We start from the raw sequence: 17335 nt of genomic DNA, 5'->3' as shown, positions 1-17335 counted from the left end.
TGAACAGAATCCTTAACAATCTGATCCATGGGAGTAAATTCCATGCCCATATCTATGAGTTTCTAGGATGCAGCGGCATTGGGGTTGAGTGGTACATTTTTCCTTGAAACCTAGGCAGCTTGTATTGAGGGTATATAGCATCTCTATTCTCTATATGTTGGGCAAAGTCGTCACAAAGATTGGACAAAGATATCTTCAAGCAGCAGATGTATTTTCATACGGATATGGATCCTCTGCTGTGCAATTTGCAAGATTAGACATTTGCAAAAGCAACAAAAAGACTGGAAATAGAAAACATTTTTGCTGCTGGAGAAGCAAATAAAATAAGATTCTATACATAAAGTTTATTTCGTGTTGCATATACTGCATAATTAACATACTACATCAATGTCGTTTTACATCCACACGGACTCCATCAAAACATAAGTTTTGTTTTCTCACTCTCCCAATGAAATAGCTCCCCACAGATGTAAAGCCAACTTATGTCCAATAATTACATAATTCTTAACTCTTTTCACGAAATATATCCTTTGCTCCTCAAACTTTCAATAGCATCCTTAACAATCTGATCCATAGGAGCATATTTCACACCCAGATCTATCAGCTTCTTCAATGCAGCCTCGCTCTTTACTGATCCATGTTGCTTTTCTTTACTAGACCTACAAAAATGTAGGACTATCTTTAGTAATGTGTAACTATAACTAACTACAACCAAATCATAGGTGAGTTGTAGTGAAATATAATCTTGTATAGAGCATCTCATAAATCCCCAGCACAAGCAAAATATTCTCAATGAGACATGCGTTTTCTACGTATGTTCATGAGACGCAAGAATCAATTTCTCTTTCGCCTTGGAGTAGGAGTATCTAACCTGGGCAACTTGTATTCAGGGTAGGTTCTCTCCATCTGTTCAGCAAATTCACCGTAGCGTGATAAAGATTCAACACAGAGATGTCTTCCAGCTGCTGATGTGTTCTCATACAACAGTAGGTGAGCAAGAGCTACATCTTTCACATGTACTAATGCCATAAAGAAGCTTTTGTTAAAATCACGACCTGCACCCAAAGTGAAAATAATAAGCTCTATTTGCCATGATTTTTCTTGATAAACAAAACAGCAATATCAAGAGTTAAATTTCAAGGAAAATGAGCGAAACGGCCGACAATAATTGCTTCTTAGGTTCACACCCTTGTACATAAAGAAAAAAGGGCAGGAGATAACTTCCTAAATTATAAATAAAAAGAACATTTTTAGAAGGCAGAAACCAAGGTAGCCTCATCATACCTCAACTTGGGGATGGCTCACTTACCATACAAAGCATGCCATGCTCATTCAAACATAAGCAATAAACTTTATGGGAAGATGAGTGAAACAAGAAACCCCTAACTCTGGTTTTGCACAGGATATAGAGGTTGTGGTCCTAAAACTATATGTTTGGAAACTCACTGAAACTATTGAGAATATATGAATTGAAAGTGAGTACCCTGAAGTACGTGAACCATCAATTGCATGCTCGAATTTAGAGCTGGGGGAAGTACCGGACCAACTACCATTCCTGGATTCACCACAACAATATCCAGAGCATTTTCCTCGGCAAATTTCCATGCAGCTTTTTCAGCAAGTGCTTTTGAAAGAGGATACCAAAGCTAACACCAAAATAAAATCTCAGCCAAAACAGAAGAGGCAATAAAAGCTAAGTAGCAGTCATCACAAATTAAAGTATGCGCACACATGCTCTGTGAATACAAAATCAAGGAGCACAAAATATAAACAAATAAAAGCTACTCCATGATTGCCTTTGAATCAAGAATTATACCCCATTTTGGCGGCAATAATCCTCATCAACCCAAGAATCTTCACCGACGTCTGCCAGAGTGTCGGAGCCGGCAATCATGGCAGATATAGAAGACGTGACAACCACGCGCCGAACGTTGAGATTTTTGGCCGCCTTGAGTACATTTAGGGTTCCCTTAATTGCAGGGTCCAACAGCTCTCGCTAAATCCAAAGCTAATTAATTAGTTAATTAACAAACTAAAAAAGGAATTGGTAGATGCAGTTTAAAAACAAAGCTAGTACTAATTGTATGCCATGTACCGTGTGGATTAATATGAAATGAATGGTTAATGGCAATTGCATCTGATTACCCAATTATACACCACCATGAAAGTAGAAATTGCAAAAGTGTAAGTTTAAAACCTGAGGGTCGTCGACTTGATCGATGATACAAGGGGAAGCGACATGGAAGACGCCTGCGGCGCCGGTGATAGCGGCGGCAATGGAGTCATAGTCAAGCAAATCGATCTGGAAGAGGCGAAGGCGGGAATCAGCTCCTTCAATGGCTTCCAAGTGCTTCGTTTCTGTCTCGTCCCCTAATAATTCGACAGTTAGCTGAAGATCTTAAAGTCTGGTGCTAGACGGAGGCAGGAAGAACCTAGATTTTTAACGGTGGCGCGAACGGAGTAGCCACGGCGGAGCAGAAGTTGGACGATCCAAGAGCCAATGAAGCCGCTGGCGCCGGTGATGCAGACCACTTCTCCTTCCTTATCCGCCATGTGGAATGTTTTGTTTGTGGTTATGCAATGTATTGTATTTGTTACACCGAATAAGGATAACTACCCGCCCAGAAAAGATGCCACGATATGACTAAAACAACATTTTCAATTCATTAAAAATCATACACATTTAAAATCATATTCACATCAATCATTTTTCCATTTCATTGTTTATTAATAATGACTTTTCCATATTGTCTTTTTCCTCTCGCTCGTCTATACTGTCAAAATTATGTGTATATTGATTGATCATTTATATGGATATTTATCTTTATAGTGTAGGATGAATTAGACTTAAAGTAGTACTAGTATAATCTGAGTCTGATTCTAAGGTGATTCACCTTAAGTAATCGGATTCCTAATAACTTAACTGGCCAAGAAACAATTACAAAGTGCTAAATTACAGGATTGTTCCACATAAATAGGAGAAAGATGTTGTACTACTATTTTCAAGGAAACTAATATGATCAAATTGTGGAGTTTTATTTAGTGTTAGATTATTTTGCAGGAAATGTATAAATTACTTTGGCCTTAAAATTCAAAGATAGGTGTAATGTAATTGTAGGTGATGTAGAAATAAAATAGTCCAATTTATTAGTACAGCAGCGCAATGTGATAAAATTTACATCAACAGACACATATAGTTGTGTTGGCAAGTAGGAGTATGAATCAAAAGGAAAGCCCACAATTATTGATAGTAGAGTTGAGTTTTTCATGAAAGAAATCCTTCGGTCGTCAAAGTTTGAACAGAATCCTTAACAATGTGGTCCATGGGAGTAAATTCCAAGCCCAGATCTATGAGCTTCTTGGATGCAGCATTGGACTTGAGTGGTCCATTTTTCCCATGAAACCTGGGCAGCTTGTATTGAGGGTATAGCCTCTCCATATGTTGGGCAAAGTCGTCATAACGAGACAAAGATTCGACACAGAGATGCCTTCCAGCAGCAGATGTGTTCTCATACAAGAGTATATGAGCAAGAGCAACATCTTTCACATGTACTAATGCCATAAACAGGTGTTCTGGAAATTCTTTGCCTACACCCACCATAAGTCCATAAGCATGCAATTAAAAGAAATGATCATGAAATGAAAGTGAAGTACCCTGAAGTATGTCAAGGATGAGTGTCATGCTAGTGTTTAAGAGTGGGGGGAGTATAGGGCCAACCACCACTCCTGGATTCAGCACCACTACGTCCACGCCATCTTCCTCCGCCAATCGCCATGCAGCTTTCTCAGCTGCCGCTTTAGAAACAGAGTACATAAACTAACAAAAAAATCAAGTCTCAACTCTCAACAACAGTAGAAGCTATCAATAAGAAATTGTATTACACTGCTGAGTTACCCCATTTTGGCGGCAGTAATCCTCGTCAATCCAGCAGCCTTCACCGGCGTCTTCCAGATGATTGGCAGTTGGGATCATGGCAGATATAGAAGACGTCACAACCACGCGCCCAACGCCAGCATTCTTAGCTGCTTTTAGTACATTTATGGTCCCCTTAATTGCTGGGTCCAGCAGCTCCCCCTGAATCCACCGACAGGCGATAATCATACTCTCTTTGTCCGTCCGTGAATGAAAGATATGTTTTAATCCGTCACATGGTATAAGAAATTTTTTTATCTTATACTGTATGAGAAAAGGGTGAAAAAAATATTGGAATATGGGTCTTATTTTAATAGTGGAATGTTAGTATAATTAGTTAGCAGAGTGAGGCGCCACTTGCTAGAAATGGAAAAAATTAAATGCATCTTTTATCATTGAACGGGCTAAAATAGAAAAATGTATATAGTTAGTAGACTTAGGTGCAAAACCTGAACATCTTGGATTTGATGGATGATACAAGGGGAAGCGAGGTGGAAGACGCCGGAAGAGGTGTTGACTGCGGCAAAAATGGAGTCGTAATCAAGCAGATCAATCTGGAAGAGGCGAAGGCGGGATTCAGCTCCTTCCATGGCTTCTAAATGCTTCGTTTCTCTCTCGTCTCCTAATTATTTTAACTTTTAGAAAGCAACCAACAGTTGATGCAAAATGATCAAGTGGTGGAGAAGGGGAACCTAGATTTTTGACGGTGGCGCGGACGACGTAGCCACGGCTGAGGAGAAGGTGGACGAGCCATGAGCCAATGAAGCCGCTGGCGCCGGTCACACACACCACTTCTCCTTGCTTACTCATCACCATTCAGTTTCTTGTTTAAATTATCTTCTGTCTCAAACAAAAACAGATAACAAAAAATATTAGAGGTACATACGGACTGGGCATCTATTTATATTCTCAAGAAAATTACTCCCTCCATCCCATATCATTTGGGACACTTTGACTCGGCACGCGTTTTAAGAAACCTAATGAATTGAAAAAGTTGGTGGGACGTGGGTCCTAATTTTAAAGTATTAATTTTATAATAAAATGTGAGTAGGAATGAGTTAGTGGAATATAGGGTTCACTACCAAAAATGGTAAAATTGAAGTGTGTCAAATTATGTGGGACTGCCCAAAATGAAATATTGGGTCAAATTATGTGGGACGGAGGGAGTTGAATGATGTGATAGATGCAGTTTGCACATGTGTTACATGATTAATTGAAATGTCAAACATGAAAAATATACTAGGAGTACTTATCAAATTATGTGATGGATACATATAGCACATAGCTGAATCATTTCACGTTTTAATGAGATAGATTTAGTTAACTTAGTACTCCCTCCATTCCATAGCAATGGAGAGTCGGCACGGAGATTAAGAAAAATAGTGTTATGTAAGTTAAGTAAAGGGAGAATAAAGTAGAAGAGAGAAAAAAATAAGAGAGAGTAAAGTAGGAGTGGAAAAATATGTTGAGTTTTACTAAAACGGGAAATGACTCTATTAATATGGAACTTACCAAAATGGCAAAATAAGTCTATTAATATGGAATGGAGAGAGTAATATCGTTCATGTCTGTACGAGGTGGATTGAAAATTTTTGGCACATCATCTATCCTTACCACAAATTGCGATTTTGTAAATAAATAGTTGGAGTGGCTACTAATGGACTCCTATCATCCTTACTTTGTTATTCTACAATTCTAATTTTAATTTTATTACTTATATAATAGTAGTAGATGTTTGTGTATTTTACACAAAAAATAATATTGAAGGACGAATGCATCCATCATCCCTTCTAATTCTACCATCCACCTCTATATATTTCGATTTTTTTAACAGAAATAGTCAAATAGGTGAGTGCATTGCTTGTTTTATGCATTATTGGCATTTGCGTAATTATCTTGGTTGGATTTTATGATATTTATTTTTGTCTTGTTGAGATGAACGTTACGTTTAATTAATTTCTTCCATTATCAACTACAGGGGACAAGGTGGGTAATAAATATTTTAAAAAGCTTAATTAATTATCTCTTCCTATATCAGTTTTGTTCAAAAATGGAGTGCATGAAATCCATGGATACAAATGAAATAGAGACTGCACACCTGTATGGTTTCATCATTTTCTTTTTTTAGGTACTGAATGCATTTGCCATTAGTTTCTTTAGGGGACAGATTTTTCCCTGCGTTGTGTGGCAATTTGATTATCTAAATTGGGAAAAAAAAAAAAAAAAAAAAAAGACATACTCTGACATTTTTTTGTGTAAAATGATACACTGTCTATTAGCTCTAGTTTGAAGAGTTTATTACTAGTATTAACTCCAATGTGGAGTAATTATCAATTTGATTCAAAAAATGTAAAACACAATGATGAATGTCATCATAATATATGCATTCATAAAGAAGGATGTGTGACTTCCTCTGCTGTGCTAAATTGCTGTGGCAAAAAAGAAAATGTTCATCTGAGAAGAGACATGAAAGAATGAAAACAATCTTGGCTCCAAAAATATTCTTGACTAATGAATCACACTGCAGAATCCTTGGATTCTTTATCTTGATGGCTTCCAAGAAGCGGACTGCTAACATCCTTGTCCTTCATCTGATATATATATATAGAGAGAGAGATGAGATAATATGGGCTTAAACAAATCAAGAGATTTTATTTATGGTGATGATAAAGTTACCGGTGGCGAGGGTGAGACGTCGACGAGCTGTTTCCTCTTGGTCTCATTGGTGCAGAAGTAAGAATACAGCCCCATCCCAACAACGGCCACGAGTATTCCAATGATGTTCCTCCATGTAAAAGGATCGTGCAAGAGGGTGTATCCGAATGCGAGCACAAGGCAGGTTTTGAGGTGGCCGAGGACTTGGTAGGTGACGGGGGATGTCTTCCCGATGACCAAGAAGGTGCTGAAGTTGACAAACACGGCTATCAGGCACGACAGCACTATGAATCCCAATACGAGTGGGGAGTATTTATAGGCGTAGACGTTTTGTTTGGTCAGAAATCGGTCCACAAACGGCCCTGTCACAAACAGAATGGCTGATTGGAATGGTGCGGATTGGTACAGCAGCTGTGTCGAGGATACGTTCAGCCTCTTTTGGATCGTGTTCGTCAGCTGCCAGACATAAATATATTATAATTAAGAATGAAGAAATAAAATATTTTTAAAAAAAAACAACTCTCTTTTCGTTCTTCCCGTGTTAATTACGTATCATATACATACAATTTGTCCAACGCAAGTTGTGACGATGGCGAGGATGGAGAGGATGGTCCCGACGAAGTTGAGCTGGAGATCGGTTACTGACGCAATCCCCACTCCCAGTAGCAGAATTGAGAGAGACAGTTTTATATTCTTGCTGAGATGAATGATCAACATTACATTAGGCATTTCAACAAAAAGCAACAAACAAACAAAGCAGTTGATTTATAGACCTGAATTGTTTCTTGAAGAAGAGAGTTTCCAACAGCACAGTGAAAGGTATGATTGCCAGTTTTGTCATCTGAAACCACAAACACTTGTTAGTAGTAGCGAAACTCCTTGTTATCCCACATCGACAAAATAGGTGATCTTGAACATGACCTGGTAGAAGCCAATGGAGTTGAATCCCAAGCTGAGGTTGAGAAGTCCAATGGAGATGCCATTGAGCATCCCAAACATGAACACTGTCTTGATGTCGATGGGCTTGTTTTCGAAGAAATTCAAACGCAGCGCGGCGTGGAGGCTGCAGTATGTCACCATGAGGTGCCAACTGGTCAGCGTCGTCGCTGAAATCAATTCAAATCAGTCTTGGCCTTAATATTCATGTATATATGTATATAGATGACTTACCAAACTGGAAACCAAGATTACTCATCAGAGCTTTGTTGCATATAACTATGGACACTGATGATGCAACAGAGAGAAACAATGCACCCATCACTCCCAACTGGAATCCAGACATCTCCCCCATCTTTCTGATTATTTTCTGGTAATTGATTCGAACATACAAGTACAAGATCGATCAAAGGAGTCTTTTTAATTAGCTAGTTAGGATGTGGTTGGTGCTGCCCTTGCCTGACGGAAATTATAAGCAAAACATAGGGCCCCTCTTTCACTAATTTCATTCTTCACTCAACAAACTAAAACAATTTATTTACATATATTTTCCCACCTAGAGATTACTAGAGTACAGACTTAAAAATATCAACGAAATGATTTTTCGATTGGTTTGAAATTTTATTTTAAAGTGTGAAAACTTTGGCGACACTTTTTAACGTTGAAAATGTAAAATCATGATTTTTTGTTTATAAAATTGTTGTCTTAGGACGAAAGAATGGAAGGTGGAATGGGCACTTCATTTCGGGTAAGCAGCTCATAAATTGTATTGGTTTGGTGGGGGGAAGGAAAATCCCATCACACATGTTTTTGTCACCAAAATGCCCATGTTAATTAAGTTTAGTGAAGGGTTAATGACTTGTAAAATACACCAAGTTTGGATGAATTTTGACTTTTAACATGAACTTTACTAGGTGCCAAAACTGTAGTGACTATTAATTTAATCACGATTTACAATTTCAGTCCAAATTAAGCCTGACTTGGAAATCTAGAAACAATTAACTGAATAAGGTGATATCTATGTGGCAGACAATTACACAGATGGTAGACAATTATTGCTGTGTACACACACCAACAATAGTTGGGTTTTGATTTTAAACATGAACTCGAACAAGTGTCAAATAAAACACACAACTTGTTTGTTTGTAAAGTTTTAGTGGTAGGTTGAATGTGAGAGTGCAGAATTTCAATCAACCAACAACTTGGCTGAAAACAAGTGAGCACTGCATTCATTGTATGGAAGTATCAAAAACAAGAAGCTCTGTTAATTGCATTTAAGTACAAGAAAACAAGTAGTGATATCCATTAGTGTACAGCAAACTAATACAGCCTATTTCTACTTCTGCACAAACGATCAAAGTTCTCTTTCTAAGTATCTAATCATGTTTTAATGCTACTCATTATACAGGATATCCTACACCGTAGAAGGAGGGAACTCGCATGAAAGAATCCGGCCACCAAAACCACTCTCAGGGAATGTGAGGACTAACGAAGAAATAAACATAGCAATTTACATGCAATCAGGTCATAGTCAAGTTTGCTGGTGCTGGATTTGTGAAAAATATGACTTGTCTGCATTTGCAAGGCGATCCTGAAAGAGCGCCCACTCACTTTTGCATCTATCACGTACCTAGAGTTAGAGAAAATACCAGTAACACCATATTAGGAAACAGTACTTTTAAAGCATACTTATAAAATAAGTGATTAATACTAATGCATAAGAGAAGGGGTGAATTATAAACATAATCCTCCTTGGACCAAGATCCACAAAGTTTCCCAGGCTGTGCTGATATACTAATACAAGTGCTAGGAACAGCTAAAATATTTCAATTATTTCAAAATATGGATTGCAACTATATACTATGGCTACAAGGTCGGTAATGGATATACATACCCCCTGCCATGGAGCTTTACCATTATCCGACTCGCCCTGCACAATTATCGTTAAAGAAATTTGACTCCGTCAGAACAAGAAGGAATGTGCATGACAAAATAGGAAGTAAAATATATTGTCAACAAGAGTGTTTGCTAACTCTTAGATAAGAGGAGAAAGCAGAGAGAATAGTCATTTAGTAACAGATTAGTTATTCACCATACCCTCAACCAGCCTTGGTTACCATCAAATTTATATATTTGGGTTATCATATTATCCGAGAAAACAACCGTGAATATCAGCACTGAGATATTGCCCGTAATAAATTTATCACCATCCAATACAAAACAACTGCAAGACAAAAAACTATCGAAACTGTTTTTCTTATGGAATAAAGATACGAGACACCCACACAGGGAAAATCCGGTTCATAAATGTACCCATACGCAAATTGATCAGATGTAAGAAACTGATTTGACAGTACAACTACATCATGAGAAGGAATTATAAGACTTATGCCAAAAGTCAGCTAGTTATCGTTGTCTGACCTGACTTCCAAGCGATGGAATCACTTGATGCACAATCCATTGGGAATCGACAACACCAATCTTTTCATGTGCAGGCTGCAGAACAGAAAGGAAGGACTAATGATTAATGTCAACAAAGGAGTGAAGGACTCATGTGTCCACCAAGAAGACAATGAAACACCTATTCCTATGACATGTCCTTGAGAGTCTCCCCAAATTTGGGCATTCTCATGTAACATAAGTATTATCTCTCTATTTGTCTGTTTCTTTTTGCTTTTAATTTTATTTTCTTTTTGTGTGTGTGTGGTGGGGGGGGGGGGGGGTGATCATGCCAATCAGGTTATGGTTTATCACGTGCGTATAGGGAGAGGAGGGAACAAGCAAGTCACTTACATCCACACATCTTCTTAGTGCAAAATCCAAGCCCCATCCATGAACCAAGTCATTCTGCAAATATATAATAAAATTATATACACTGCTGTGGCACAGGTGGTTCAAACAGAATAATAATGAAAAAAACTAGTCCAAGAAGTTGGAATCAGAAACTTAAATCCAAGGGGGGAAAAAAAAGCAGGATGAGCAGTTTGTATGCGCCAAGTTGTGTCAGCTACCTGAATCATATGCCAGACGCATCTCCAAGCCTCACGGGAAAAGACTGGAGCCATAATTTCCACAAAGCTGTATAGAAATAGAATCAGAAACAATCAGCATAGCACATCAACAAAAACCTATAGAAGAACTGTTGGATTATTTGGATATCATTTAATCTGACTACATTCATTATTCATGAAAATGTATGCCTGTGGATGTTATTTGGATATCATTCGATCCGACTACATTCATTATTCAGAATTAACAGGAACACATACGCTGCACACGGAGGTAAATGTGGATCACTGCACCAGCCTGGTTTCTCCTGGGTATCCCTGTAATCCATCCATCTCTAGATTACAAAGATGTGCATAGGGAAAGAAACAGATCAAGGGTTCCAAGTTAGTGAACTTACTTGTGGACTTCTTTGTTGCCTAGCCTTTTAGTCATTTGCCACGTCAATCCATTGTTTGGCTCAAGACCAGGTTGGGAAATCTCCAAACCATGTTTCTTTACCAGAGCAATATACCTAACATGTGCAGGAAGACTGACATCAGTTATAAAGTAAAACAATAAAAAAGTGTAAAGCATCCAGCATTGAGGGTAGTTTACTTGTCAGCATTGAAGTGTTCAACTCCAAGATCTTCATCCCAAATGAAAATGTACTCATAAGCAGCTATGACATCCGGATGCAAAAATCTCTTAGCATACCACCTAAAAAAACAATGAATCGGTAGAACTTAGAAGTCATCACATGTGCTATCTTTTAGTACTAAAAACTAACATTATTAGAACTCATTATTCCATTTAGAATCCACAGGGTCCGAATAACAACAACATCAGTATGAGTTTCTCATTTTTTATCACACATCTGAAATATCATACACAAAGAGTTTCAATACTACGAAATATGCAAATGTAGACTTAAAATCATCAATGCATGTTGCTTTATATCAAGTGAAGTTCCCACATTTTAAGTACCCTTCATAAGCGCCACTCATCTAAATATGTACTAATCAAGGGTCACAAAGGAGAGCTACCAAAGACCAATAGACTATTACCATTTTGTTTGCTTTCTAGCACTCACATGAATGGCCCGCTGTGACCACTCAAATTGATCCCATTCAGTTGTCTTTCCATCATAATGGAAAAGCAAAATTTGAAAATCATCCGAAAACTGCAAGAAAATTGAACATTACTCTTGGCGCATTAAATAGAGAAATATCTACCAAGAGACTGAACAAATTTCGCAGGTACTTTACCTTCTTCACAGCTTGATTAATATTGTTCCTTTGATCTAAACCAACTGTAAATGTTACCAGGTACTTGGGCTTTCTTTTCAGATCCTGAAATTTCAGATTATAGCACTAAGCATATTCCCAACTCCAATTTAATTCTTCTCATACACAATTTTTGTCGAGTGCATGAGATGAGATAAAATATATGCTGAGAGTGTTCACTTATCCTAATTCTTGTGCCACCTAAACCAGTAAACTATACTGATTATTAAAGGAAGCACAATTTCAAGGCCAAACATGACTAATGCAGACAATTCATTCATAACCTACAACTTTAATGCATTTTAAAATTATACTCCGTAAATGACTAACATGACTGTATAAACTATACTGATTAGAATAAACAATAAACATAAAGTTAAAAGAAAAAATGAACTCTGTATAGTATTACCAAAGAGAGGTGGGAGTCATCTTCAAAAAAAAGAAAAACAAGTTTAAAAGAGACAAGGAGATGAAGACTTATGACAGACCCCATAGAAAGCAATTACAGGCATCAACCTTACCTCACTAGGGTCACCCCATAATCTTCTCAAATAAAAATCTGTTTCTGCGACAACAATTCCTGGTGGTAAGGACTCTGCACCACGAGGGTTTGTGGGAACATATATCTGAAAATCAAAGAGGTGGTTGAATAGAAATTGTTAAACTGACACTAAAACCAAACAGAACAGGTGGAGCTGAAAACACAAATTTATGCTCACTGATCAAATAGCTAATAAATAAATACCTAATAAATAAAATAAAATAAAAAAGACATGAAAAACTAACCATCGATGATGTTAAAACAGTCCCATTTAAACTGACAGAAAATTGCATTAACTGCAATGGACGTCACATAATCTAACTAATGATTTCACTGAGAAATTACCTTATTTCTCTTCTTCAAAGTATTCAAGGAATATGAAAATGCCATGAACCCAATAAGAGAGTGAAAAATAGGAAGATGCAAAATGGAAATATGCCTATAGCTGAGCTGACAACACTGAAAAAATGCCTAGCACAATAGCAAAAAAAAGATACATACAATAAAGAAAACACTAAATCAAAGTGCAGGATAGCCACATTAATTCTATAAAAAATAACAGTGACAAACTAAGACACTTCCTAATTTGATACTGCTTGGATAGATTCCGCACAAAAATGATGGTGTGGAGTTCAATTTATAAATAATGAGTAACAGATTCAAAAAATGAGAGCATAATGCAGTACTCAATGAACATGTATGGGAGAAAAAACTACCTTTGGTGTTACAGGTGTACTACCCGAGCCAAGATTTTCAGGAAAGCTACGAGTGGCACGATGATCATCATTAAAGCCCATATCAAAGGATGATATTAGACTTGAAGGTAGAGCAATCTGAAAATCATTCCAAGGAGTTAAAAACCAGAACTATTATCCAACTGTCCAATAAACATCTCCATTCAGCATGTGATTATCTTGGTCATACCTTACTCAAAGAAACAGAAGGGAATGAAACACCTATAAAATATCCGAACACCATCCCCATGATGGTTGTTACAATAAGCCGCACATCATTCGACTTCCTAAAAGCCCCACCGCGAAGTGAGGTTCCCATTATGATAGAAAGGTTGCTCAAATCAAAGCCCAGGCGCTATGCAGAAACCAATCGTGTAAGCAACTGCCCAGAATAGACCGCATATGCCACTGCTGCAAATCTCAAATCCAACTCCACAAATTGGCAAGCCTGTATCATTGATTCACAGGCCAATCAAGTTAATAGCCGGCAGAGGTCCGCTACTAGTTATACAGAATTCCCATTACTAGAATCAATTATCTGAAGCATTCTAATGCAAATCAAAGTAAAAACTAAATCAATCTAGGATTCCGCCACCCAAAAATGAGAAAACAAAAGTTACTGTAAAGTTTGTAACTCCTGAAGCACATGCAAATGCAACCATCAGCATTATCAGAAAACATTCAATGATCCGTGACTCAATACTAATTAAACCACAATATTTTTTACTCGTCTAAAATTTAAAGCAAATTAGCAACTCGAGCGACATGTGTAACACTCCGACAAATTACGATTAGTCAGAAAAAAATAAATCGAATGCCAATCTGAATCGCAATCAAAGCAGCAGAATTCAGCATATCCAAATCCTGCTTCCTACTATAAGATCGGCAATCATACTCTCAAACATAAGACGAATAACCGAAGAGAGACAGTTGAAACGTATAGTTGAAAAAATCATAGCAATAGAGGATTCAAATATTAAAATCTATAGAAAGGCCGAATCCAGGGTTTAGAGGCTTACGAACTTCACCTCCGAATAGGTTGTGTGTGTGTGTGTGTAGAGAGAGAGAGAGAGAGAGAGTTGTTTCCAATGAGACAGAGATCGAATGAGGTATTATTGCGGGCGACACCAAATTACGGAGGTTTTTTTATTTTTTTAATGTAACTTCCAATTATGGATTCACATTTTTACCCAATTACCAAGTTAACTTCAGTCAAATCAATTAATGAAATGAATAAATCTCAGTTGTAGTACTCAGGCTGGACTAAACTAAAATACAACAAACATTAGATTGGATTTGGATGGTTGTATTAAAAAAAATACTAATTGCAGTGACCGTCTCTACTCAGTCCCACTTTTAATCCAATAAATGTTAGTAACAAATTCAGGATAACTATGCACACACAATGAATACATTGTACTTAAAAAATTAAACTCCATCGATTTAATTTTTTAATATTAATAAGTACCTAACTTTAGCATTAAAGCATTGAGTACAAGCATGACTAATTTAACCATGATGTTTGATTGCTAATTTGAAATGATTAACTCCTTCGTAATACATTTGCAATATGGCTTTTGAATCTGATTTACTAATTTTTATACCATTCAATGTGTATTATTGAAAAGTACACATACAAGTACAACAGTATCAGGTTTTCATATGTTTAATTGCCCTACTCCTCTTTCCATTTGGATTAATGCAAGCTTTCCCTTTCCCAATACCTTTCACTTTCCCATTTGCATTCATTGATATGCGGTTCAAGAATTGAATACTTATCAATTTAAGATCGCAATGCTCAAAATTAATGAATTTTAAGTTACAAAAAGTTATGTGATTCAATTTTTTTACGAAATTCCTTATTAAATTTATATTACTAGATTATTTACGAAGAAGAATGAACATTTATAATTTTCTCAACCACATTTACATTACAAAGTATTTTTAAGTCTTGGACTGATAGTTTTATTTTTCAGGACCTAAATGTTGAATTGGTTATATGACTTATATTTTCCAGAGATTCTAAAATTGGTTTTATAAGTTTTCTTTTCGACGTTATTGCAGATTTGTGTTAGACGTCACTACGTATATGGAGTAGTACTAATAGTATCATTTTTTTTAAAATGAAAGTTAAAGATCATCTTTTTATTGATTCGCAATTTGAATAAATAGGGTGGGAGCATCAATAATTGATGGACGTAGTGAGAGCAAACAAATGAATGAAAACAATGCGTGCACCTATTCCAAAATCACTCAAGCCACCTGTCCAAGAGATTAGGTAAAAACATGTAAAGTTACTAACTTTATTATCCTTCAATTGATCATTAGTATCTTTACTTTATAATTGTCGACAATTTCAAATATTTTAAACATGCCTATACACTAGCAAGATAACATTTTTTTGTATATTTTGTATTTAAGTTTTAATGGAATGGAAGCAACATAAATTTTAAACAAGTGGAATTTAATTCATATTCAAATGTCACTCTCGAATAAAGAGGACGCCACAAACAATGACTCTTTTCCAAGTTTGCAAAGCAGACACGTATTCTTATACTTAAACATAAAATAGTAAAAGCAAAAAGACGTTCACTTTAGCATTTTTAAATACTTTTCCATATGCTTTAAAAAGGTTCGAGATAATTTTTGTTGTGGGAATCAAATTAAAAATAAAATATGCTACGAGATTGTTGGGAGAATTCTAATCAAGTCTTCTGATAACATTTTTGTTTTTTTTTTTTGTTTTTTTTTTCTGATAACATTATTGTTAAATGAAAGTCCCGTATCATTTAAAAGTTTCAAATAAAATTATATACTAGCACTTAAAAAATTGAGCAATTCAATTAAATTGCCTCAAATTCGATAATATATTCAACATAATTTTACCAATTTACCATATAAATAACAGTACTATAGTTATGTGGTAGCAACTCTCACTTCATAGATACGTGGCATATCTCAAAAGCTTTAATATACTATGCTATTTTTTTTTTTTGATCGCAATTCGCAACTAACCAGATTTATCATAGATTAATGTTATATAGTATTATCATATAGTTACAGAATCATTATATGATTATCAGATTATAGGATACTTAGTATAGAATTTCATAACAATTTATCATGATTCATGAATTATGTGGAATTGAACACAAGATTTATCATTTAAAAAGAATTCAGTTATAACTTATCTCAATCTAGCTAATCCATATTGGCCTTACACCGTTTGCCGCTTCAACTAATATTCTTGGTCTTATCTTATCCCCGCTAAATAAAAAAGAGCGTCTTGTGATATATTCTTTGGGAACTGGGAATATATAGTACTACCTCTGTCCCTGAAAATTTGATACATATTACTATTTCGGTCCGTCCTTGAAAATTTGATACACTTCACTTTTATCATTTTTGGTAGTGAACCCCATATTCCACTAACTCATTCCTACTCATATTTTATTATACAACTAATACTTTAAAAGTAGGACCCATATCCCACCAACTTTTTCAACTCACTTTCCATTACATTTCTTAAAACCCGTGTCAGGTCAAAGTGTAGCAAATTTTGGGGGACGGAGGTAGTACTTCGTAGTCTATTTATTATTAAAAAAATTAAATAATGAAAATGATTATTCCTTCCATCCACTATTATTTGCCATTAATTTTTTTTAGTCCATCTGCTAATATATAATACTACTATATTTATTTTTTACTATTTTTAATAATCGATTTTATATTTTATTAACTTATTTTATTTATATTTTATTATAAAATTAATATTAAAATAAGATTCATAATAGACTAATTTTTTATCATACATTTTCTTTTATTTTTTTAAAACTCGAGTCGGATCGGTTAGTGATAATCAAACTATATTAGGCTGAATAGTAAAATTAATTTTAACAGCCATCACATGGCGGTATCAACACTGACCTGTCCATTTTTATGCAACAAGCTGTCATCCAGAATTAAGCATATTTGCATATTGGTAATTATGTAAAATCTTCATTTCAAACTAAAATATTAAAAAAAGAGATTCTTGGGTTGATTAAATAAAAACATGGGGGTATGATGATGATCACATGCTTATTATCAGATCACATGCTACTGTTGCTCCAACCAATTTTATATCACCTCGCATTATAGTTTGTTTCAATAACATTAAAATTTAGTAGGAGTATAAAATTTATTAAAAGTATATCCAATGTTGTCAAATACTCAGTATCCAGCCGTAAGTTTTGACTCCCTAAAATTTATAATTCGAACCATCGATATATTATATATTTAAAAA

The 17335-nt window shown here is 35.7% G+C and overlaps 4 protein-coding genes across 5 annotated transcripts; all 4 read right to left on the bottom strand.

The window, feature by feature from the left end:
• Positions 1-282: 282 nt before the first annotated feature.
• Positions 283-2591, bottom strand: LOC125189026 (phenylacetaldehyde reductase-like). The gene is made up of 6 exons (XM_048086191.1): positions 2433-2591; positions 2198-2370; positions 1817-1996; positions 1484-1646; positions 872-1055; positions 283-659 (listed from the first exon to the last, which is right to left on the bottom strand). Exons 1-6 carry the CDS (start codon positions 2551-2553, stop codon positions 515-517), a joined length of 966 nt encoding a protein of 321 aa, XP_047942148.1. The 5' UTR covers positions 2554-2591; the 3' UTR covers positions 283-514.
• Positions 2592-3124: 533 nt separating this feature from the next.
• Positions 3125-4768, bottom strand: LOC125189027 (phenylacetaldehyde reductase-like). Its single transcript, XM_048086192.1, has 5 exons — positions 4606-4768; positions 4363-4535; positions 3896-4075; positions 3655-3817; positions 3125-3588 (listed from the first exon to the last, which is right to left on the bottom strand). Exons 1-5 carry the CDS (start codon positions 4727-4729, stop codon positions 3266-3268), a joined length of 963 nt encoding a protein of 320 aa, XP_047942149.1. The 5' UTR covers positions 4730-4768; the 3' UTR covers positions 3125-3265.
• A 1420-nt stretch (positions 4769-6188) lies between these two features.
• On the bottom strand, positions 6189-8037 carry LOC125187957 (UDP-xylose transporter 1). Its single transcript, XM_048084645.1, has 6 exons — positions 7739-8037; positions 7490-7674; positions 7342-7409; positions 7133-7265; positions 6590-7024; positions 6189-6504 (listed from the first exon to the last, which is right to left on the bottom strand). The coding sequence occupies exons 1-6, from the start codon at positions 7857-7859 to the stop codon at positions 6430-6432; spliced, it is 1017 nt and encodes a 338-aa protein (XP_047940602.1). The 5' UTR covers positions 7860-8037; the 3' UTR covers positions 6189-6429.
• Positions 8038-8747: 710 nt separating this feature from the next.
• LOC125187956 lies at positions 8748-14217 on the bottom strand. 2 transcript variants are annotated; one of them, XM_048084643.1, is made up of 14 exons: positions 14070-14217; positions 13241-13498; positions 13033-13149; positions 12297-12401; positions 11758-11841; positions 11557-11672; positions 11108-11209; positions 10911-11024; positions 10774-10830; positions 10516-10582; positions 10298-10351; positions 9926-10000; positions 9399-9434; positions 8748-9134 (listed from the first exon to the last, which is right to left on the bottom strand). In XM_048084643.1, the coding sequence occupies exons 2-14, from the start codon at positions 13367-13369 to the stop codon at positions 9036-9038; spliced, it is 1155 nt and encodes a 384-aa protein (XP_047940600.1). In that variant the 5' UTR covers positions 13370-13498; positions 14070-14217; the 3' UTR covers positions 8748-9035. The 2 variants fall into 2 exon arrangements, with proteins under 2 accessions (XP_047940600.1, XP_047940601.1); XM_048084644.1 differs by having other exon boundaries at positions 14079-14165.
• Between the last annotated feature and the right edge of the window lie 3118 nt (positions 14218-17335).

Source organism: Salvia hispanica, chromosome 5 (genome assembly GCF_023119035.1).
Source record: "Salvia hispanica cultivar TCC Black 2014 chromosome 5, UniMelb_Shisp_WGS_1.0, whole genome shotgun sequence".
Lineage (NCBI taxonomy): Eukaryota > Viridiplantae > Streptophyta > Magnoliopsida > Lamiales > Lamiaceae > Salvia > Salvia hispanica.
Note: the sequence above shows the minus strand (reverse complement) of the source record. Positions and strands in the feature narration are given on the sequence as shown.